The sequence below is a fragment of the Cyprinodon tularosa genome, unplaced genomic scaffold, assembly GCF_016077235.1.
Source record: "Cyprinodon tularosa strain WSP-4 unplaced genomic scaffold, ASM1607723v1 ctg118, whole genome shotgun sequence".
NCBI classification, from domain to species: domain Eukaryota; kingdom Metazoa; phylum Chordata; class Actinopteri; order Cyprinodontiformes; family Cyprinodontidae; genus Cyprinodon; species Cyprinodon tularosa.
In genome coordinates this window covers 1,210,526-1,233,730 of record NW_024037981.1, presented here as the reverse complement: position 1 = coordinate 1,233,730, position 23,205 = coordinate 1,210,526, and the positions used below count along the sequence as shown (strand labels likewise).

Here is a 23,205-nt window from a genome sequence, read left to right as displayed (position 1 = left end):
CATTTCATGGTTTTCTGTGTTTATTAAACTGATTTCAAAGCAGATTTTTACACAAACACACAGATCATACATGACAGCCTTTCAACATTTATCGAAGTATTCAAAGTGCTCCAATGTTTTAACTCCTAAACTGTTTTAAAAAAAATGGTTTCTGGGGTACATGCATCACAGCATAGGCTAGAATACCCTTCACACAGAAGAAGCCACCTGTCTGTCTGGGGTTTTATTCTAGGACATTACAGATGTGGCACAGTGACACCTCACTTTTGCACAGTAGTAACATACAGCATAAATTAGTATGCAAAGGAAGACTGTTTGCACAGAAAACTACACTCAGACCAAAAGCACTTCATGATGCACAGATATGGACACTTTGTTCATTTGCATCAGTGAAAATAAATATTCTGCTCTTTTTGGTTACAAATGCATAATCAATACAAAAATATTCACTTTCATGATTAAATAAATCCCTAAATGTACATTTTATAGACATTGGAGGTGAAAGAGGCGGCGATTGAACTTTTTTTATTCTAAGGGTAAGAGTGAAAACATGATGTTGAGGAATGACCGGAGAACTGATTCTACTCTTCAATCAGGCTGTTTTCTTTTCCTCTTTTCCTCACTTTAATTCCTTTTGAACCTATGGACTGGAAACCAATCAAGCTCAGATTTCTGAGCAAATAAACAGCATCTTTGGCCAATTAAACTCATCCTTACAAAAGTATTAATACCGCATTTTACTTTCCCATCTCATTCTATGATCACAACCTTAAAAACAGCTCCAAATTCCATAGAATAAGAAACTAATAAAAAAATGGTCTTATATATAAAATATCACTAATACTGGTGGGAAGGTAGAGGGCCCATGGTGCTTCTGGGGGAGCTACAGAGTTCCAAAGCTCAGGTGAAATTGTTAATTTGACTTTTATTATTTGGCCCTGGACATACCAGCTCCTACTGGCAGTATTATGCTGTGGGCATGCTTTTATTTTGCATGGATAGTGGAGCTGCAGAGAGCTAACGGATGGAGCCAACCTGGCAGAGTTTAAGCTACCTTGTAAAGGGAACGTGCAAAGCTAGTTGACAGCTCAAAATACAAGTAGCTGTAACTCACCCAGCAGGTTAAAAGTTTACATCAGGGGTTCTATGCTGTCTGGAAATGAGTATCATACTTTTCAAAGCCTTGGAAATAAATAAGAAAACAGAAAAATGTTTAATTTTCTTCACTTTCTTACTTATTCCATGATCTTAAAGATAGAAAATAAAACATTCTTATATCAAATCCACAAGAAATCAAACCAAAGGTCCATCATCACCTGTGACTCATTAATTGGAACCAGTTATGGCACCAAAGAGAATAAAAAACAAAAGCTGACATGTTACTCTGAATTTTCAAGAGTGGAATCTGGACATCCAGATTAATAAACCATGAACCAGTCTAGACTTCACATATCTATGTTCTTTTGAGTTGATGTAGATTGCTAAACAGCTTATCCAAGTATGGGGATTGTACAGTTTGAGGGAGAAGCTCATACTATAACTTTGAGAATAGTATACAGTGGTAACAATCTATTTTACTATGGTAAATAATGGATTATGAACATAAAAATATAACTTGTACCCTGTGCAAATATTTTAAAACAATACAGATCATTTCCTTCCAACTTGCATATCTGCAAGTTATGCAACAAATAGTTGAAGAGTTCATGAAGAATACTTTTGCGAGACGCTGTAACTGCATACCGGCATTAAGATCCTGATCTTGAGCTAAGATTAGCACCTAGAAGCTATTGTCCAACCAGAAGATCAGACAGGCTTGACTACGAGTTAATAATGGATCCCAGACAACGCTGCTCCTTCCAGCCTCAGTGACGGACTAATCCAATCCCTGTTTGGCTACTTAACACAAACAGTCTGGATCATTTAAGTTAATCTGCATCTAGATGTGGAACATATAAAAAGAGCGCTTTAACAACAACCTGTGGGGTTTACAGGAAGGAAAACTGGACATCCCTCTGCAACCTATTTGAATATGTGATGCAAAAGTTAAAAATGTCTTCTGATTCTAAAAAGAATGCTACAAAGATTCAGACCCCCTCAGGAGGATGCATACTGAGAATCCTTTTAAACAACACAGGAACTGAGGAGCTTAAAGCATTTTCCAGGCACCCTGTCCCAACTAGAAACTGTTTTAAAGTAGTTTCTACAGGAGCAGCCATTCAAAATGGCCCTGCCCAGTCAAAAGACAGGCGAATGGCAGCAAAATACCCTCCAACTTCAAGCTAGTGGCCTTCTCATGGGAGTGCACGTTTTTACTCTGACTCCACCCTTTCATTGAATTATAGGGTCTGAGGAGATGATCTTTCGCTTTACATCTTAATGTTCACAAATCATGACAGAAAGAATATTTTAGATGTTTAAAAAGGAATTATAAGGGCCCAGCCAAGGACCAGTCAACAAAAGTGGGGAAATTTTGAATGGCTACTACTGTAAACGATCAGCGACCATCTCTGTCCCCATTACTGAATCTACTAAATCTGAACATTTTGCAAACAGAAATAAACACTCTCTAAGTTGCAGGTTTAACCCATTCAAGCTAAGCCATTAAAGACATTAAAAACACTGTTAGCATGCAGCGCCGTGCTAAACATTCCACTCAGCACCCAAACCCTCCATTTCATCCCGTTGCTCCAGAAAACATCTGAACATCGGATGAACGAAGAAAAAGTGGTGCAAAAATGAGGTAAGGGTTTTATAAGGTCTTGACCAAATTTCTGTTTAGCCACATTTGTTTTATCACCACACAATAAAATTAATTTCAAACTGTTTTCAAAAGTTATTTAATCATTAAAAAAAAAACATATTCAATTAAAAGTGTTTATTCTGAAGGCAACCGGTTGCACTGGATTTTATGTGAGGAGTAAATTGGGCATGCCACACTTTTAAGATTATGACCTATTTTGTGTTGAATACTTTTGCCAGGGACTTTAACACAAAATAATGTAACAAGGACATAAGCCACTGTATTAATGAAAGTTATATTTCCTTTTTGTTGGGCTCATCTTCGTGAAATATTTTTAAAAACCCAAGAGTAACATCCGCAAAACACACATCTTAAGTTACAGAATGCTGACTCCTTAAGGCAGATTAGCAATTTTATTACATCTTGGACCGGCACAAACACAATTCAACATGATATTCAGTCTTATGAGCCTAGATTAAAAACAGACAGGAGGCTTAGTAACTGTGGACTTCTTTAAATAGACCTGCTTCTCAGAATGGGGGTAAGATAAAGCTGATTTGGTGCGTTTATCTTCGTAATGAATAGTAGAGCCCTACGAGTTTCATCTGCCTGAACTCCATAGAGAACAACAAGCTAAACTTCATTAATACAATGGCTTTATGGAATCCTTCCACTGAGCTGAGGATATCTGAACAACAAAGGACACAGCCATGAGGTGAAACAGTCTGCTACTGCGTCACTGTTACTCACTGATGTTCTTAGAAGTGATAAAAACAAAAAGAAGTGACTTTTCCATGCAGGTTTTTTTTCTCCTGGAGCCTCAATCGACTGATGAATATTTAACCCCCAGAGAGAGGAAAAAAAAGGTTGGCATTTTACTAGAATGAGTTTATGGCTGCTCCACTGCAGTTCTCAGCAGCCCCTCTGGATCTGAGAGGGCGCAGTAGAGAGTATACCCCAACTCGTCTACTTCCTGTTCAGTCAGCTCACAGAATAAATTAACTTTGGGACTGAGTGCGCACGGTAGCCTCCCGGCCTCTAGGTGTCCCACCAGCGCTCGCAGCAGCTGGAGGAAGCGGTCCGCCAGCGCGTCATGCGTCCAGTCGCCTTCCTTCTCGCTCAGCAGCAGGATGGTGTTGGTGAGCTGGCTGGAGTTGAGCCGTTGGAGGGCGGGGTTGAGTTTGCACACCGCCTTCGCCACCTTGAGGCAGGTGCACCTGCAGCCCCCGTCCTCCTGATCCAGTGCCCTGAGCCGCGCCGTTTCAGCCACGCGGAAGCTCTGCCGCCACAGGTTCTTGTTGCGCTCGGCGGACAGACGGTGCGGTTTAGCAATCAGCGAGGTTCCCTCCTCCATCACCAGCAGAGGTAAAAAGTCCACATACAGCCTCCGGTCCGTCTCGTACTGGACTTCCAGGGTCAGCGTCTCAGAGGAAACAACAGGGCGGATTATGTAGTCCAGCACGCTCCCTATAGCCGGCCAGTTGATGGAGCCTGTGACAAGCTTGTCGAAGACCTCCAGGACCGCTTTGGGGGAAAGGTAACCGCCGACCATGCAGCGGTCCCAGTAGCTGCTGCCTCGAGGGAAGTACTCAAGGTTCTCCCGGCGGACAAGCCAGAACCCTGGGACGTTCATGATAGTGTCCTCCCCTGGAATGGATGACCACAGATTCTTTTCCAAGATGAGAGGCACCATGAGCTGAGCGTGGTCAGCGGTCACCACCTGAAAAAGTTCAAATAAAACTTTTTATTCAAAGCCACAGATGGATAAATGACAGTAAACGGATGCTAGTAATCACCTGAAGGTCGTCGTACAGACTGCCGCTGAGGTACATCTCTCTGAGCGGCATGTCGGGTAGCTTGGCGTGAAGAAAGACCCGGAGCTCAGCGCAGATGTCCAACGCCGCCCTTCTGGCTGTGGCCTGCTCCTCAGAAGGGATGTTGACCCTGGTTTGGTAGAACTCCCACAGATGTTCCTGCAGGGAGAGGTGCATCCTGGCGCGCATCAGGCTGGACTGGGAGGCCCCACCTCCTCCCAGTGTGGAGCGGCCGACGGCTCTCCGCAGACAGTCTTTGGGGACGACAGACATGCTTTAATTAAAAATGCTGCAGATATTTGGTGATCTTTTTATTTAGAATGAATTAGGAAGCTAAGAGGGAAATAGTTGGAGCTAAATGTGGGAATGTCCAAGAAGAATTTGTGAATTTTATCATCATTTTACAACATTTCACACGACTTTATGATGGCCTTTAAAAGAATAAAAACAAATCAAATACATGAAGAATCCAAAAAGTTTCAAAGTGCATGAATCATTTTGCACCGTTTTTTTATCTGCCATTGACAGCTTTAAATAAACCACACTGAATCTAAAGAGGATCTTGCTACTTTAAAGCTAAAATATCTAGACATTAATGGACATTAACTACAGGGAGACAGAAGATCCAAACCCACTGAAAAGAAAGAGTAAAATTCCTCCCAGTAAGCTGTCTGTGAACAGATATACAAGAAAAGACAAAAGGGCTGCATGTCTTATTAAAACCAAGCATTGAAAAACATGAAAATAAAAGAAATAGATCTCAAAATTGAACAAAAAAATTAATAAATTCACTGTGACTGAGGAATTTCTCCCTCACCTGGTTCAAAAGAATGTGAGGAGGTGGGCAGAGACTGGAGTGACCTGCTAACTGTGGACTTCATGTCATGGTTTAGTACCCGCGGTGATGACCCCACCCACGCAGGCTCCTCCCAGCTTCTCTTTCCTGCCTGCTGCATCTTAGTGGGGCTGGTGGGAGCACTTATCGTGCGATCATACATCTGCACAAACAACGGAGTGCAGAATGTAAACAAAGCTTCAGGTTGGAAAGTTTTCGCCTTTAGATCATGTCTGGGTGAGGTAAACATAAGAGAACAATGACAGACTGAGATCCTCCTGCTTACTCTTTTAACTGCTAGTGTTGCAATACCAAGCATGGCTGCCCCGCCCACCCCCAGCACTAGCTTGGCATTGGAAAGCATGAAGTCGATAGCGGTTCCGATCCCGTTGTCGTCCTTTTTCCCCTTACGGTCTCCATTTACCCCAGCCATCTTACTGCTGAAAAAACAAAACAGAAAAAATGGTGATAACAGAAAAGGGACAAAGACATAATAAACTGCTTATTGTCCTGTTGTCAACCAATCAACATGAACAAACCACCTGTGGATACTACCTGAAAGACGACGACCTCCCTGATGCAGCTCCAGACGGTCCTTCCCCAACCCTACATAAGCCCACCCAGCCTGCTGCTGAGAAAAAACTGGCCCCTCTTCAGCGCTTCCTCCTTATCCTCGGGTACAGTCAGGGCCTGGCAACGCCGAAACTCACGGGTCACGGCCCGGCGGTAGTAGTTTCGGTCGGTGTACTGAAGGTGACGCCCTGCACGGAGCAGCGCCCTGTACAGCTCCAGCACAGCACCGCGAGACCAGCTGCCCATCAGGGATCACACATAGATAGGGCGATGACCCTAGACGCTGGGTGATGACACAGGAAAGGTTAGATAAAGATCAGGCCGATGCAAATCCTGCTTATAACGAAGGCCATCCAGCCTTCGCTCTTGAGAGGTGAAGTTCTAAAGTAAAACATCATCTGCATCCTTGATGGATCTTAAATTATAACTAAAAAATAAACCATCTACTGAACATATATTTTTAACCAGATGCCCATGGAAGCTAAAGTTAATTGCACAGAGCAAAGTAATCAAAACAAATGCATACATTAGGTTTTGTGTAAAAAAAATAGAGGAATAACAAAAAACACAAAAAAGCAACCATCTCCCTACCTGGGCTAATTAATACCAGTGAGTTCAGTTCTATCCCATTACCTATTAAATGTTTTCACACAAGAAGAATGCAAAGAGCTCTCTCCAGTCATTTTGTACCTTATCAAACCCACCTGATGGCACTGATTTCATAACTTTCAAAACTTCTGAATTTTCCAGGAAGAATGGTTGAGACTTTTTTCTGAAGGGGACAAATGCAATTTCACAAAAAAAAAAAAAAACTGAGATAACCAGGAACAATTCGCAAGAGGTCTCGGAAAACAATATTACAGCCTAAGAATGGAGCAAAAGGTTGATGCATTACAAAGATGTGGATTTAGCAGCATTTGTTTTTTCACAGAAACTAATGTAATGTAAAGTCCTTTATTGTCCCACAATGGGGAAATTTGCTCTTTACATTTAAACCATCCCATTGGGGAGCAGTGGGCTGCCATTGAGTGGAGCCCGGGGAGCAGTGTGGGATTAAAGGCTGATTTATACCTCGATACTACCGATATTGCGTAAAACAACCAATGAAGTTGGATCAGCTAGAAGAGCGAGGTGTGCGAGAATGCTGGGATCCTTTTTCACGGCACATACACCTTTCATGAGAGCAACAATCACATTATTGTCACCGTTCTAAAATGTGCAGCCCTTGTGGGAATTCCACAGTGGTTAGCAAATATATGCACAGCAACACAGCAATTTACTCTCTCAAACTCTAAAGGCCAAGTAAGATTGGTGGTAGGTCTGACCTCTTAATAGAGAAAAAAATTATGTTTACACATTTAATTCTTATCAGTTCACATGCCAAACATGTAAACAAAACACTAACTGATGATTATCAACATCGACTGATAGGAAAGATACTGATACAGGGTTCATAGCATACAGCATAAGGCAAGTTAAATTCAAGACTTTTTAATGCCTCTTAAAATAAAAATTTAAGACCAACTTGACAATAAACACAAGAAAAATTTACCCCAAATGTTTATTTTAAACATAAACCATTACTTTCTGGTCCAGTAGATACGTTTAAAAAAAAATCCATATAGGAAGAAAGCTTAAAACGTTCAACAACTACTAAACTGAATTCCCTAACTTTGTTCTGTTCCCTACTCAATCCCTCTACTTTCATTCATGGCATGCCGCCAAACATTTTCCTGAGATTTGGTTCTACTGTCGCTGTTGGTGATGTGAGAGATGCTGTGGAGGCGTTGCAGAGACAAGGATGGAACAGAATGAAGAAATACCTGCTGCTTCTCCATAACTTGATTTTGACGCTTCATGCTTCGTACATGTATCTCCACTGCCTTGATTCCCATCGTGCTTCATCTACATTCCCTGGTAGTGGTTTTCGCCATGCAGAAAACTCTTGGATGGATAGTCTATTTTTCATTGAATATAAAACTTTCCCATGTTGTCCAGATAAAAAGTTAGTGGCACATCACCCCAAGGTCTGGCCACAGCATCTCTATTTATTGGTTCCGCTATCGGACGGAACCAATAATGGTTACAGCGAGCAGTTCGGTAAATGTGAGAAAAATATTGTCAATTATTTAGTTTGACATGGATTACAAAAATAAAATCCTTTTTATGATGTGGTAACAATTTTAAGACCAATGAAAGACTGATTTAAGACATTTTAACACCAATTAAGGCCTTGATTTTATATGGAAGAATTCAATGCCTTTTAAGACTTATTAAGGATCTGCGGGAACCCTGCGATAGATGTTTAAAATATATCACACAGCCCTAACATCCTAATCTGAAGACAAAAGCAATGGAGGAGTATTCAACTTTAAAGCAACCCCAAACACACCGACAAAATAAACCTGTTGGGCTGACTCACTCAGTCAGCTACTTTTAATCCAATTGACAAACTATTTAAAAACAACAGATTAGAGTCCGAGAAAGAGATTGCAACAACTCAACTTTTGAGGAGTTAGTGTGAATAAATTGGTTAAAATCACAGCAGAGGCATGAGTTTGAATAGTCTGTCTTTAATCAGTCATCACTAAAAGCTGCTATAATCCCTGTGCCATTACGCATTTGAGGTGGGATGCCATTCCAAAAAAATTAAAAGCAATCCACTGGACTTGGTTTCCGAGTTTGAAGACGATTCGCGTCCCATCCAGGAAGCTTTTCCAATTCAAAATGTCAGGAATAGTGTTGAGTTCGATGTTTTATACAGTAGCCCAACACAGCCTTGTTTTTGTTTTGAAAACATGCAAATTGTAACAGACGAAGGGGTCAACTAGTTTGGAATGCGGCCATTTGGCTTCTTTTGTTAGACTGCAATACACCATACCTATCTAAGGCTACGTTTACACTGCAGGCCTTGATACTCAATTCCGATTTTTTTTTGCGTTGTTGTTTACATTTCCATATATATGCGACTTGTATGTGATCTCCTGTGTAAACAACATTCATACAGCTTAAGTGTCCCGCATGCGCAGTAGAAGACGCAGTGACAACACAAGCCAGCGTGCTTCGTGTTTACCGGAGTAAACATGGATGTAGTGCTGGAACACATCTAGCGACCTTTCCAAACCTTAAAACATCAATCTTTTCAAGATGGTTAAAAAAAAATACTGCTCTTCACATCATCGTCCACCATGGTGTTTGTTTGTCTTGCCGCTGCTGTGTAGGAAGAAGCAGAATAGTGACCTTTGTCGGTTACTTATGGCGTTCAGGTCGGATGAACGCGACATGGCCGTTCAGAGACAGGCTGCATTTGAAAAGATCAGACCAAGTGGCCTGGGTTGCATAGGAAAAAATCGGATCCGTTTTGTTCAGACTGTCATGAAAAGATCAGATGCATATGGGCAAAAAAAATCTGATTTGGGTCACTTCAGTCTGCAGGGTGAACGTAGCCCAGGTGTCTTAAAGGTGGGTCGTTAAAGGGGATTGTTGTACTGGCTGAATAGACGAGGTTCTCCACTCTCCTGTGTTCCACCCCCACTCTGTGAAACCAGGTGTAGCAAGAAGCAAGCCGTTGATTGGTGGGCGGGTAAAACGAATAGTCTGTCTCTAATCTGTCATCCCTAAAAGCTGCTACAATCCGTGTGCCATTACACTTTAATTCACAAAACTCATGACATAGTTGTTGTGAATTAGTTTGCTAACACAACAAGATTAACTCTCATATTTATCGCTCAGTTGGTCTCATGTGTTACAAAATATCAACCAGATCAATTAAGTTAAAAGAAACGTGGTTGTTCTGAATCAGGTGTAAGTCTGAACTCCTCTGAATACAAAGATTTAAAGCTAAAGTAATCAGCATGTGTTGATGAAATGTTACAAAAAAAATCCCCATAAAACCACATGTAGTAGAAAGTTTGAAGAGCTCATCTAACCACAGGGAGAGGTCCACATGATCCTCCTTCAAATTAGTAAATCTTTAACTAGTTGGAAAACATGCCCCATAGACCACTGGAAACCATTTTAACACCAGTTGTATTTATAATTCCTTCCGCAAACATGTTTTGAGGCAATCCCTCCTACTAAAATGATGATATTCTCTGAGTAATTCTCCCTGTGGTTAGAGCCGCGGTTCTCAAAGTGTGTGGCGCGACCCACTGGTGGGGAATTGAGACGTGACAGGTGGGGCGCGCCAAGTTCCGGTGTGTGTGTGTGTGTGTGTGTGTGTGTGTGTGTGTGTGTGTGTGTGTGTGTGTGTGTGTGTGTGTGTGTGTGTGTGTGTGTGTGTGTGTGTGTGACTATAAATGTAGAATGTGTGAGAGCAAACTGTCCTTATAGCTGTATGTTGCCGCTTTTTAGACCAATCAAACCCACAAAGTAATCATTACTAGCCTACATGCAGTCTAATTAAAAGAACATTAGATATGAGAAAAATTTCCCCTGGAACTGAAGTGCCAAAATAATGATTGACGTGACGTCGGCATATTATTTGTAACAGAATAAACTTTCGCGCCCCAGTGTTGCCAGCTCAGCGACTTTGTCGCTATATTTCAGACCCCTCCAGCGACTCTTTTTCAAAAAAACAAATCTAGCGCCTTTTGGAGACTCTTACGTGAAAGCACGTATCGTTCCTTTTCTTGTCCTCCAGCGGCAGGTGCTGCCGTGGGGCGCCTCCTCCGTCCCAACCCCGTTCTCCCCCGCTATCGCAGGAGTCCCTATCAGCGCTGCAGTCAGAGCAGAGACACAGCATGTTTAACTTTAGCGTCCAGACTGCAAATAAAGCGCACATGCGCCGGGATTGACGGCGCAGGTTGATCATAAATAACTGAATTTGAAATATTTTATCTTAAATAAATAACGGCGTTTGATTCACACAGCCACATGTTCATGTTTCTGGTTAGGAGTGGAGAGCGAGTATCCACTCATCGGGCAGAGAGCTGTGTGCATTCTTCTTCCCTTTGCCACATCATATCTCTGTGAGATGGGCTTTTCAGCTGCTGCTTCAATGAAAACAAAATACAGATCTCAGCAGAACATTGAGCATGACTTGAGAGTGGCAGTATCAAGCCTGCAACCCCGTTTTGAGAAACTGCAATGCAAAACAGGCTCATTGCAGCCACTAATGCAGGGATAAATAGACCTGTCTTGCCAGATGGATTTCACTTCTTTTCTTTTATTAACAGATTGCAGAGTGGCACTTTAATTTTTTCTATCTTTGAGCTTGATACAAATTTTGACACAGCTGCATTTTTATTTTCTTTATTTTTGAGCTTGCTGTTATTTGATGTAGATTTGTATTTAGATACTACTTGTTACTTCAATAAAATTGGAACATTTTAAGATTGTTGAATATTTCATTAGCATTGTGTTGGGGCGATGGGGACAGGCGGGGCTTGAAAATTCCCCCTTGTCCAAAGTGGGGAATGACAGAAAAAGTTTGAGAACCACTGGGTTAGAGAGAGTAGAAAATGGCTGGTCCAGCAGAAAGTCACACACCTCCCCACTAGCTTATTAGCTTAGCGCAGTAAGTAGCCGTGTGGCGCTGACCTTAATTTAAGCCTGGTTTAAACACAAGCAGAAACAACCTGAAACTACATTTAACCGCAGTGACAACTAAGTTAACAAATATTTAAAAACAAACGTCAACCTACGTTTGAGAAATTAGGAGTAGAAGAGCTGGCTTGTCTCTCTTGTAGCTGGGGGTCACATACAGTGAGCACAACAGGAAATACGTCAGAAGATAAATACTACTTCCGGTTTAAATGTCGCCCTCTTATCTCAACCAATCTACGACGGAGTCCAAAGGCTTGACATTTAATGAATTATATTTACGTCGGTCTAATCTCTACGGAAGAGTATGATTAGGGCCACTAAAAAAAAAGTTAACCGATTTTTAAATTTTATTTCATTTTAGTATGGAAAAAAGTCAGAATTCTGACTTCTTCTCAGAATTCTGGCTCTTTTTATTGTCAGAATTCTGTCAGAATTCAGAAAAAAAAGTCAGAATTCTGAGAAAAAAGTCAAAATTCTGAGATTAAAGTCAGAATTCTGGGAAAAAAGTCAGAATTCTGGGAAAAAAGTCAGAATTCTGACATTCTGAAGTACGAGCCACAGTAACAAATCTTTTATTTTATTTTACAATACTTAATTTAACTGTTATGTTAAATGTTTTTCTCTCACCTGATTTTTACATTTTTGCAACTTCTCCTATGTATAAGCCTCTTGGCTGTTTCTATGCTCTCCTTCAATGGCGTAACGACACAATAGGCCCCTAAGCAACATTATCTGGGTGGGCCCCATATCTACATAATTCCAAGTCGTGTAAAAAAATAAAATACTCAAATACATCGTTTTTTTAAGATATTTATTGTGGTTTAAAATATATTATGAGTGTATTTTTTTACCAACCGTCTAATGAACTATACACAGTTATTAACATAGTAACGAAAAGTCCCACTGTCTGCTTTGCTATTGGTGTCGTGTTTAAACGGCTCAACATCATGTTGAAATCTACCCCATGTGTTGGGGTATAAATAAGGTCCGGTCAACTAAACCGTTACATCTTCAATGAAGCGTCCTAGTGCAATTTTTTATAAACTGACCCTACTTTAATTATCTTCACATATTTGTTGTTTTCTTTGGTGTTCATATTGCTGTTGGTTTATTTATGTTATTTAACTTATGTCATTCATAGAACAGCTTTATTCATACTGAGATCAAATGACCAACTGTCGACTTTATTTACATACCAATTAAGTAATTTGGAATTAATTTCTTGCAATGGCTAATACATGGTAATACACAAATTCATACTGAATGCAGTTAAATCACACTTTCATTTCATGTAAAAAAAAAAAAAAAGAATTAATCACACTTTTCGGTTTCCTTCCCAAAATACAGTACCAACTGCGACTCATGGCCTAAACCAGGAGTCACTAATTAAAAATGCTGAGGAAAAAAAGGAAAATCAACAACAAGTAAAGGTTCAGAGACATTTTTAATTATAATCCATTACTTTAAACAGCATTTAACACTGAAATAAAAGGCGGGTGTTTCTGCATCCATGTTATACACTGAGTTTTTTAGTTAAAAAAATAGAAAACAAAACAATCTTTCACAGTTCGGTATATAGACGATTTCCTGACTTCCATGTCTTTTATCTTTTATAAAAAACCTGAATTTATCTTTTTTTCTCTCTTTCCTTTTTTATGGCTTAATGAGAGAAGTGGGCTTTAGGCTGCCCTGTGACGATTTATAAACCTGGGTTTGAATGGCGACAAAGCCATTCTCAAGCTTATATCTAGGTGCTCATTCGTGAGCCTGGATCAATTTTTATTTTTTATTACCGGTATATTTATGGTGGAGAATGTTACTTTCACCAGTTCACCGCACTTTTTCCCAGCAGTCCACACTTTCTCTGCTCTCTTTCATCTTCTTCTTCTTTCCCATTGCCACAGGTTTGCCTGCTGTGTCTAAAAGTAGCTAACAGCAGCTACCCAGACTGACACAGCTCATTGGCTAATTTGTATCACGTGCAGCCTGCTGCTAGACGCTCCAGATGGCTTTACCATACAAACAGGAGAAGTGACCTTTAGACACGGTCATCGGAGAACATGCATGAATTTACAGTATGAATGTTTTAAACCAGGTTGGGTCCGTATTAACCAGCAAGTGGGTCCAAGGAACATGAAAGACATTTTTATGCACTGAAGTCATTTTTCTCCAATCAGGGCTTACTGAACAATGTGCTTCAGAACAGCTTTATAATTCAGAGCAGGTATGTAGAAAAGCTGCTGCACCAGAGAGGAGTTTTTTTTAACATTAGTTATAATCAACATTTGTAAAGTTAGTTACTAGAGAATGTACTATAATTTCATAATTTCTGTAGAACAATCTTAAAAAATGTTGCAAGACACACAGATCTTTGACAAATATTTATTTGATATAACAATACATGATTCACATGAACTTCATTTAAATGAAACAAATTTAAGGAGCAGAAAAGAATAGGAAAAAAACATGATTTTTTTAAACCTGCTTACGTGACTGATTACTTAGATGTTTTAAGAAACAGCCATAGCAAAACTAAAGTGTTTCCTTTTTTATTTTTGTATGATCTGTTCTAACACAATGCAAAAAGCAGGTTATATGTAAACATATGTAATATTAAATCAACATTTTAACAGTAAGAAAAACAACTTTATCTGGTGTAACTTCAATATAGGTACTTTTAAAAAGTTTTATTCAGTGTTATATTTAATTCTAGAAATATTTGAGGGCTTCAGTAATCAGGAGACTAGACTACAGTGTATCATTAGAAGGTGAGAAACATAAAGAAAATAGAAATTATGATCATAGATAACATTTTTTTTTTATCCCTGATGTAATTGTGAGCTCAAAATCCCCAATTAATGGTTTTGTTTAGCCCGGCTACCATAAATATATTACATCTATTGCCCTACATATCAGCAGTTGTAAGATCATGGCATGTATTTTATTCCTTTCATCCTTGGTATGATATGGAGATCTCTAACATCATCATGTTGAAGCAACCAACACAGGTAGCGCTCCGTCCCCATGCCCCATCCACTGGTGAGGAGTGGCATCACTTTGCGCATTGTGATGTACCACTTGTAGGACTCTTCTGCTACTGCATGGTGCTTCAAGGCTTCTCTTACCATCTCTGGGGAGGAATGGCGTTCACCAAGACCAATGGTCTCACCCAGCCCCAGCAAGAGATCAGCTGCTTTGGCTTTGCACCGACCCGTGCCCTCCACATATGCCTGGTAGAAAGGAACTCCCAGGTGGTCCATTTCAGTAAGCCATACAGCACCACCAAATTTCTCAATCAAGACACGCTCCCCTTTGCGAGTTAACTTCCTACCAAAGTGGGGCTGGCCATCTTGCACCCACTCTAAGCAGTCTGCAGAAGGCATCATGGAAATGGCTCGATCCAGAGGGATTCTTGGCAGAGTATTTTCTCCTTCCATTTTGCTCAGGAATTCTGTTACATGTGTCAGGGTTCCAGCTGAGTTCTGGATCATGTCTGAGTGATGTTTTAACATACACTTGGTAAGATGAACCAAGTATCCCTCTGCAATGGAAATGGCCTTGTTCATGTCCCCCAATAATTCGCACTCGACATGGTAGAACTGATTCAAGTGTGTTGCATCTGGATCTTCCCCTCTAAAGCTAGGAGATATGTAGTAGGCTCCAGCAAGGTTCTCCTGAAAGCGAAGGAAGTATTCAAGGACAAACTGCATTGAATCAGCCAGGTACACATCTTGCCCAAGCAGGCTGACAGACACTGGCTCTGAGTCAGATCCTAGGCCCATTGGTGAAGATATGGTGTCTGTGGTGAGAGGGGTCAAAGCGTAGGAGAACTGGCAGGAATTGTGAAAATACTCCACTGTGCTGTGGAACAAAGTGTTTTGAATTTGGAACAGGTTTCGGTACCACTGGCTATTTATGGCCAGCGTGGAATGAACCTGAGGATCTTTCCATGAATGAGGAGGTGTGCATCGGGTGATTTTTAAGTGGATGTCTTTGAGAGACTCAGCATCAGCCGTTGGGCCATCCAAGGAGGATACAAATCCTGGGTAGGTTTGGAAGAATTCTGGTTGCAGCTCTTCAGCTTTTGTCCCATCTGGTGGAGGTAACAGAGGGACCAGTTTGACATGGGCATGATCGATCTCAAACCCTTCAAAGATCAGTGCAACACTTGGAGCCTTCATACCTTCCTGTAACAGTTTGGCAACTTTATATGTTGCAAAGATCAGAGCATTGTATTGAAGATTGTTCAGTCTGAAGATGTCACTAGACAGGGGCCTGCGTGGCACCACCACAGTTAGACCAGGTCTATTTGGATATGGTGTCAGAAAGGCCACGTGCTCACTGTCTTCCCACACTCTCCACTGTTGCTGCTCTCCTTGTATAATACGGCTAAACAGATTATCACTGGAAGGGTCACCAAAGTAGTCAAAGCAAAATGGTGCATTTGGTGTAGGCAGTGCACTTCTGATCTTGGCCTGAACTTGGTTCAGTGCCTCATCATTCCAACGTGGGCCACTTTTTGAGTTACAGAAACCAGTGTCATGACTGTAAAACTCCTCCTCTTCTGCAAGATGGGGCTGCCACTTTGGCTGTAACCCATAGAGTGGGAGTAGTTTCATCTGTGCAGGTTTAGAAGGATTTGGATAAAAAATCAAAGCACAGCGTTGTACTCCTAGTCGCTCACATAACAAGTTTGATACAGTTTTTGCAGCTTGTAGCATGGCAACGAAATCAGGTGTTGGCAACTGAAAGATGCTAGTAGGCCCACTTAGAGTCTTCCTAGTGATAATGACTGACCCAGGGGTCCAAGGGTTGGGGTTCAGGTAGGCAACCAGCTCATCCGTTTCCCAGATCACATTGGTGAAACTCTTAATAGGCCTTAGAACTTCTACTCTTGAAATGCCTCCATTCATTGAGGCCACAAACATCACCCCAGCATTTGTTTCAATGACAGCATCACCCTTTTTGTCTACAGCAATGATACCAGCAGACGCATCTTTCAGATTTTGGGATATCACTTCCCTGCAGGCCTGTCTAAGGCCATAGCCTTTGTTGTGGTATAGACTGGCAATTTTCTCTGCTACACTGGTCCTTAAAAAGACATCTCCATTTCCAGAACATGTAATTGCTACCTTGTCATCTGCATATATTCCTGCTCCTACTATTGCAGTGTCCCCTACTCGTCCTTTCAGTTTTCCAACCAACCCACCTGTGGAGGTTGCAGCTGCTAATGTGTTCAAACGATCTAAGGCCACAGCTCCAACAGTTTGAGGGTGATTGTTTTTTGAGGTATTTCCATCACTGAGTTTTGCCATTAACTCTTTGTAACGCGTATCAGTGTAAAAATAATCTTGTCCAACTGGCTTTGTTTTGTCCCCCATCCCTTGCAGAAACTCTTCAGCTCCCTCTCCAACAATCAGTGAATGCGAACTCTTCTCCATCACACATCTGGCTGCTTTGATAGGGTTTTTTACAGTTTTCAAACATGCAACAGACCCTGATGTCATTCTACTTCCATCTACAATGGTCGCTTCCATTTCATTTTTGCCATCTTTGTTAAAAACAGAACCTCTACCTGCATTAAATAGAAAGCAGTCTTCCAAAGCCTCCACAGATCTCTGAACAGCATCCAGACTACTCCCACCCTGTTCAAGAATTTGGGCCCCAAGGGCTAAGGCTGTTTCTAGTGCAAACTCAATCATCTCTGTCACTTTTGTATTCAGCTTAATATCCTCCCCAGCACCACCATGAATCACAAGAATGTAGTCAGAGCTCTTGCCAGATCCTGAGTCAGGAGCACCTTTACCCTTGTCTAGATTCTCTGGGCATTGAAGCATCTGCTCTGTTTGCTGCTGTTTGAACAGAGAATCCAATGCTCCCATTTGGCTGGCGATGGCATACCTGACAGCTAAAAGCATCATCAATTTCAAGTTCAACTTGAGGTTTTCTTGAAGCCTCTTCAGAGCAACAGCAAAAGACCCCTTTCCATTGAGCACAAGTCTCACTTTGTCTTTCTTCCCAAGGTAGGTTACAGCAAGTTGGTCTTGAGCATAAACATTACCTACTCCACACTCAACACCCTCCATCATATCTGAACCTGTGAGGTATACAGATGGACATCCAAAAGGATTTAGGAATTTCCTCAGTGGATTATCAGGTGGTAGGGACCGACGCAGAGCAGCCAGGTGGGGACCAACACCTTGGCCAGTTTTGGTGTTTCTGATTAGGTTTTTGTGCTCCAAAAATGCTAAATGGAACAGCTGAAGTAAGTCATTTGAGTAGCGGATGGTGTTATCGGGACTAATGCGAGAGGCCAAGGTATTAACTAACTTGCAGGAATGCACTGTGAGTGAGTAAGTAGGATCACAACGACCATGTTTGTAGTGCCGCATATGTGTAGGTGTGACAAGCATGTGTTTAGATGCAGACTCTCCAAGAGTCTGCCAAAGGGAGAGTTGCAAGGAGAAGTTGACCCAAGCATCATATAGGCCCCTTTGCCCTCTCAGTGTAGAAAATACATCAGGATAAGAGGGGAGATCAAACGTTAGGACTAGATTGTCCGCTGTCAGTACAGGGTTCTGTTGGAGCTTAGTTATCCCTTCAAAAGGGAAGGTTAAGCCTTTTGGACATGCAGAATGAACAGTATTTAGTGTATCAGGTTTGACCATTTTTCCTAAGTCATTATTGACAAGATTTATGTCAACAGTCTCAGACAGATGGTACACACGTTCAGTCACAAGAGAGGCTACCATTCCATCCACTGCACTGTGCTCGAACACCATCCCAGCTGTGCTGTCCTTAAACACAACAAGGTTCAGGACCTGCAAAAGAAAATCAGTTCAAATATCAAGTTCACTTCTTTTCAAGAAATGGCTATTGTTTTGAATTGAAAGTTCAGTAATAGTTTCATAATCTAATAAGAGCCAATTATGTATTTTTTTCATTATAGGGGTGCTTAGCAGATATGTAAAACAAGTTTAGCATAGATGAAAATGATGGGAATCTTTAATTAGTCTTCTTAATATTAAATTCATCATTAAAAAGCAGTTTTGTTATACCTTATCATAATATCTCAGACGTGGAGAGTCTCCTCCTCCTCCTAGTCTAACTGCATTGAGGATATCAGCCATTTCAGTGGGTGCGTTGCTGTCCTCTAGGCAGAGTATAAGGATGGCACTCTCCATGAGCTCAAGTGATTTATGCCCATCTCCTTCTTGCTTGAGAATCTCTTCCCTGAGAGCAGCCCAGGATTTGCGCTCCAGAGTTGACAGGCTGCAAACGACAGAGGGATCATTTTGTTTCCCAGCTCTGGGCAGATCCATCACCTGAGCCAGTTGTTTGTAGATGTCCAGAAAGGACCGTGCAGAAACTTGTCCACCAGTGCTGGGACGCCACAGTATATCAACAGGAAATGCTCCACCTGCGCAGGTGATGATTGCATGGAGGCTATCTGGGTAGACCTGTCGTGCAGAGAAGTTTAATAGAAACAGTAAAAAATTCAGTCTCACTCTAACGCACTGTATGGTCTTTTAGAATTTTTAAAAATTTGGACCATCACCAAGTTAATCTCACCTTAATTTCATCTTGGCTTTTGCCAGGAATACGGCTGGCAGCAAACACTTCAGACTGCTGAGTGTCCTCCAGAGGAACATCACCCTCCAATAGGAGGGGTTCGCTGTACAACTTTGCTGCTGCCCAGAGCAGAGCAGCTGCCCTTGCAAGCTGAGAGCATCCCTTTGCTTTAGATGGGAGAAGAACAACCGGCAGGGCTGTTGAAGTAGGCAGGGGATCAGCACAAGACAACAAACCTTTCTTGAACTGCCGAGTCACCCAGTTCTCTTGGCCTGCTGCAAGGGCCTCTATTTTTTTTTGGGCCTCTTCAAGAGCATTCCTCTGCTTTTCCAGGGTGCTCTTGAACTCGGGGTAAAGATCAGGACTCAGAGTAAGCTGGAGAACACGGCTCACTTCTTGCAGTGTAGTGTCCAACTGTGGAAGTGGGTAGTCAACGAGTGTCATCCTGTAAAAATCGAGGGGCCTTGATAGGGGAACAAAAGAATTGATGACATTATTGGAGAAAATATCACAGCAAAAATAATTGTTACTACAAAACAGCTATACGTACACTATATATTTTAATACAAGTTATTCAATTATTCAAGAAGTACACCTTAAAAAAGGCGGACTTATTTAGCATCATGAGAGATGCATTAGCTTAATGTCTTGTTCCCAAAAATACTCAGCTCCTACTTACAAGCTCTTCCTCAGATCTCTGATTCATGTGACAGTTCTTCTGTATACACACACGCACACCCACCTAACCCTAAACCTGACCTTAACCCAATTCACACTTTACTCCATACATAACCCCTTACCCTAATACGGCAATGCCCCTGATGGGGTCCAGGGCTCAGTCCTCACAAGGAGCAGATGGTCCTCACAATGTTATATTTTTCAAGAAAACAATGTATGAAATATAGGAACACACACACACTCACAGGCTGTATAACTCTATCCTTGTGGGGACTTTCCATTTACTTCCATTCATCTCCCATTCATTTCTATGTCTTAACCCTGACCCCTACCCTAACCATTACCAACAGATACTTAACCCTAAACCCAACCCAAACTTAATTCTCACCTTAGTCCTAAACATGACCCCTGACCCTAAAACAACAATTTTCTTCATGGGGTATTAGGCATTAGGCCAGAGAATGAGAAGATGGTTGGAAAATGGGCCCCACAAGGTATGAAATAAACACATCCTTGTTGGAAGGTTCCATTTACTTCCATTCATCTCCCATTCATTTCAATGGCCTAACATTGACCCTAACCATAACCATTACCAATACACACTTAACCCTAAACCCAACCTAAATAGTTAGTCCTAAACTTAACCCCCTAGTCCTTGGTACGTATACCTATAAGTCCCCAAAATACAGCATGTTCCTGGAAAGCTGTCCCTACAAAACCCGCAAAAACATCGCCTCACACCCAAACGTTCTTGTCTTGCTATATGTAGTAAGGCCCTTGCCTTGATTCCCAATGTCTTCTATTGATATTCAGTCATTTTAAAACCTTTCTATGCCCTAACACTGACAATAATCCTAGACCTAAGCATTACCAATGCATACAGTACCTCACCCTAACCTTAAACTGACCTCAGTTTAGACCTTAGCCCTAAATCTGATCTTTTGAAAAATAGCTCACGAGAATTAGGAAAATGTCCTAATAGACCTCACTTTGCTGGTAAAATAAGAAAAAAAAGTTCTCATGCAGAAGACCAAATAGGAAGACCGACACAGTCAATTTTTTTTTACAATGAAACTATATTAAATACACTATAACATACGTTTCCTTCACATGACCTCCGATGGCCAGTAAGTCTGTTAAGTCATTAATTCTTAAAAAAAGAAAACACAGGCCTCTTTGTGTGAGAAATTGGTGGAGATGAATGGAATGCATCCAGATTTCACATTTTTCTGATTGGTCATTGGTCTAGTGAGCAGCTCTCTCCATAATGTCTGGTAACAAGGCCCGTCTGCTCTCACGTGAAAGCAGTTACGCCCTTTAAAAAAAAAACTAAAGCTTGCTGGTCACCAAGGAAACCAGATGAAAATTGGATTTGACATGGTTTGTTCAAATCATCCACACAATGCTGGCAATCAGTGGTTTGTCCAGCTTTGACAGACAATCTGAAGGACATGGTTTAGAAACAACTTGTTTTGTGATTGCCAGGAACGTATATGGGTTAAATGAATTTACAAGGAAAAATTTGCAAAAATTACAAAATCAATTACAAAAAAACCCCAAAAACAACAGTTTTTTTTTTCATTATCAGGCCAAGAAAAATATAAAATTGTTTTATTCACACTAATCAAAAATGGATACATTTTCTTTAACTTGTGTAAATATAGTTTATTTCAAGTAAGAAATGTGCATCCCCAAAATTAAATTAGCTCACATGCAGCTTCAGCTAGCTGAGGTTAACTAGTTGGTTTCTTCAGGAAATCAGTGAGAAAGAAACACCACATCAGAACAATTGGTAACTTCCTTGTATGATCCATTTAAAAAAATACTTTATAAGTACAGCTAGATTTATGAACATTGGAGAATATAATTCTCGAACAAAATAATCTTACCTTTGTGAAGGAATTTGTCCAAGATGTGGCCGGCTGCTTGAGTGGGAGACCACTTACTGGGAGAAAAACTCGGCTGGACTGAAAAAACAGGGGATTTTTTTTCAAGTAATGAACAAGCTGTGACTCCAATTAAGAAACCCTCTCTCCACCTCCGCAGCCCATCGTTCTGAATAATCTTCGACAATCCCCTTTTCTTTTAAAAGATAACCTGGTAATCAATTTTAAATAAAAGTGAAATCTCCATAGATTAAATGTTCTAAAACCGGGTCTCAGTGATAGTTTTAATTCTAACATAACTGTAAGGACTGCCTTTGCTGAAATTAAGCTGAGTGGTCCATTAATCTCAATAAGATCCTTCTAAATCAAATACTCTCACTAAAGTTACTAATAAGATACTAAACAGCATCAAAACGGCCAACCTATTAAACCTATGTTATAAAAAGTGAGTTTAGGATATATAGACCTACTATAGCTAAGATAGCCTCCTTTACGTGAGACTTTTACAATCTTAACAATTTTACAACTTTAACTGATATGTTTCCTTGCTAATTTGAGGAAACTGAGGAACTGTGAGGCAAAAGGCCCTTTGAAGCATATTAGGCTGCAGTTCTTCATGAACTATGTGAAATACTCTTACTGGCAGATTCTTTATTTTAAAGTCTGTTGCCCTTGTCAGATAACTAAAAGTTTGTCTTTTCGTTAACAAAAGAATATTCAGAATTAAGAATTAATAGCCTTTAAACATTATTAGCCTTTATCTGAGATAAAGCTAAGAGAGAAAAACGGAAGATCCGGAGATAGAACAGAAATGGTCAAATAGGTCTTCTCCCATCACTTCCTCATTACTTATAGGAGAAGTGATGGGATGCCAATAGCTGTACCACTGGTGATTTTGTTTCAAAAGAGTATTTCTTAAGAATGTTAAAACACTGAAACAAATTTAGACAAATACAAGGTTGGATCTTGCTACATTTTCAGTGTGAGGTTTGGCTTCTTCTATAAAACCTGATTATGATATTTTTTCCCCACTATGTTTAACTAGGTTGCCGTTGTATGTGCAGGAGTACAATATCAACTTTCTACCTGGGAACTTAGATTAACTAGTTAAGCAAGTATGTATATCGGTTTTAAAATATAATCCAGGAAACAGAAACAGAACTTTGTAGTAGATTCTTAATAGATTCTTTCATCCATAGTTTAAAGATGGGAAGATTGGATGAGCTTTACCTTAAAAGATAAAGAATTTGTATGCATTTCTGAGTTTTTATTTGAGTGAAATTTTCAAAAGTTGCTAACCAGAACATACTGCTAATATTTCTTTACTTTAAAAGTGCTTATCTGTTTTCAGATGTTCTCCTGAAGAAACATGTCCATTTAGCCTTGAATGTTGAGCTGTTCTGTTGTATTTAGTTAGTTTTTACACTAGAGCATTTGTTAATGTGCCTGCCTCAGATAGTAGTGGTCTTAAGTTAAATACCTTAGGTCTTTTTATAAAAATAAAGCAATTTCGCTTAAATCTGGGGTAAGTCTAGTTGAATGTAATCAGTTGCATAG

General features: G+C 40.6%; 2 protein-coding genes across 3 annotated transcripts; both read right to left on the bottom strand.

The window, feature by feature from the left end:
- Positions 1-2: 2 nt before the first annotated feature.
- Positions 3-11,699, bottom strand: mief1 (mitochondrial elongation factor 1). The gene is made up of 6 exons (XM_038267611.1): positions 11,611-11,699; positions 5,948-6,248; positions 5,679-5,832; positions 5,375-5,555; positions 4,540-4,811; positions 3-4,463 (listed from the first exon to the last, which is right to left on the bottom strand). Exons 3-6 carry the CDS (start codon positions 5,823-5,825, stop codon positions 3,633-3,635), a joined length of 1,431 nt encoding a protein of 476 aa, XP_038123539.1. The 5' UTR covers positions 5,826-5,832; positions 5,948-6,248; positions 11,611-11,699; the 3' UTR covers positions 3-3,632.
- A 2,181-nt stretch (positions 11,700-13,880) lies between these two features.
- Positions 13,881-21,729, bottom strand: LOC119771541. Of its 2 annotated transcripts, none has more exons than XM_038267590.1 (4): positions 21,652-21,729; positions 19,085-19,546; positions 18,571-18,972; positions 13,881-18,333 (listed from the first exon to the last, which is right to left on the bottom strand). In XM_038267590.1, exons 2-4 carry the CDS (start codon positions 19,526-19,528, stop codon positions 14,440-14,442), a joined length of 4,740 nt encoding a protein of 1,579 aa, XP_038123518.1. In that variant the 5' UTR covers positions 19,529-19,546; positions 21,652-21,729; the 3' UTR covers positions 13,881-14,439. The 2 variants fall into 2 exon arrangements, with proteins under 2 accessions (XP_038123518.1, XP_038123527.1); XM_038267599.1 differs by having other exon boundaries at positions 19,085-19,529.
- Between the last annotated feature and the right edge of the window lie 1,476 nt (positions 21,730-23,205).

Excerpts from the sequence above, each read along its gene's own strand:
- mief1 (XM_038267611.1), bottom strand. The coding sequence starts at position 5,825 with ATGGCTGGGGTAAATGGAGACCGTAAGGGGAAAAAGGACGACAACGGG. Across the intron at positions 4,812-5,374 it reads CTCACATTCTTTTGAACCAG|ACTGTCTGCGGAGAGCCGTC; the intron begins GTGAGGGAGAAA and ends TCGTCCCCAAAG. Across the intron at positions 4,464-4,539 it reads GTCTGTACGACGACCTTCAG|GTGGTGACCGCTGACCACGC; the intron begins GTGATTACTAGC and ends GAACTTTTTCAG.
- LOC119771541 (XM_038267590.1), bottom strand. The coding sequence starts at position 19,528 with ATGACACTCGTTGACTACCCACTTCCACAGTTGGACACTACACTGCAA. Across the intron at positions 18,973-19,084 it reads AAAGCCAAGATGAAATTAAG|GTCTACCCAGATAGCCTCCA; the intron begins GTGAGATTAACT and ends TCTGCACGACAG. Across the intron at positions 18,334-18,570 it reads GTCTGAGATATTATGATAAG|GTCCTGAACCTTGTTGTGTT; the intron begins GTATAACAAAAC and ends TTTCTTTTGCAG.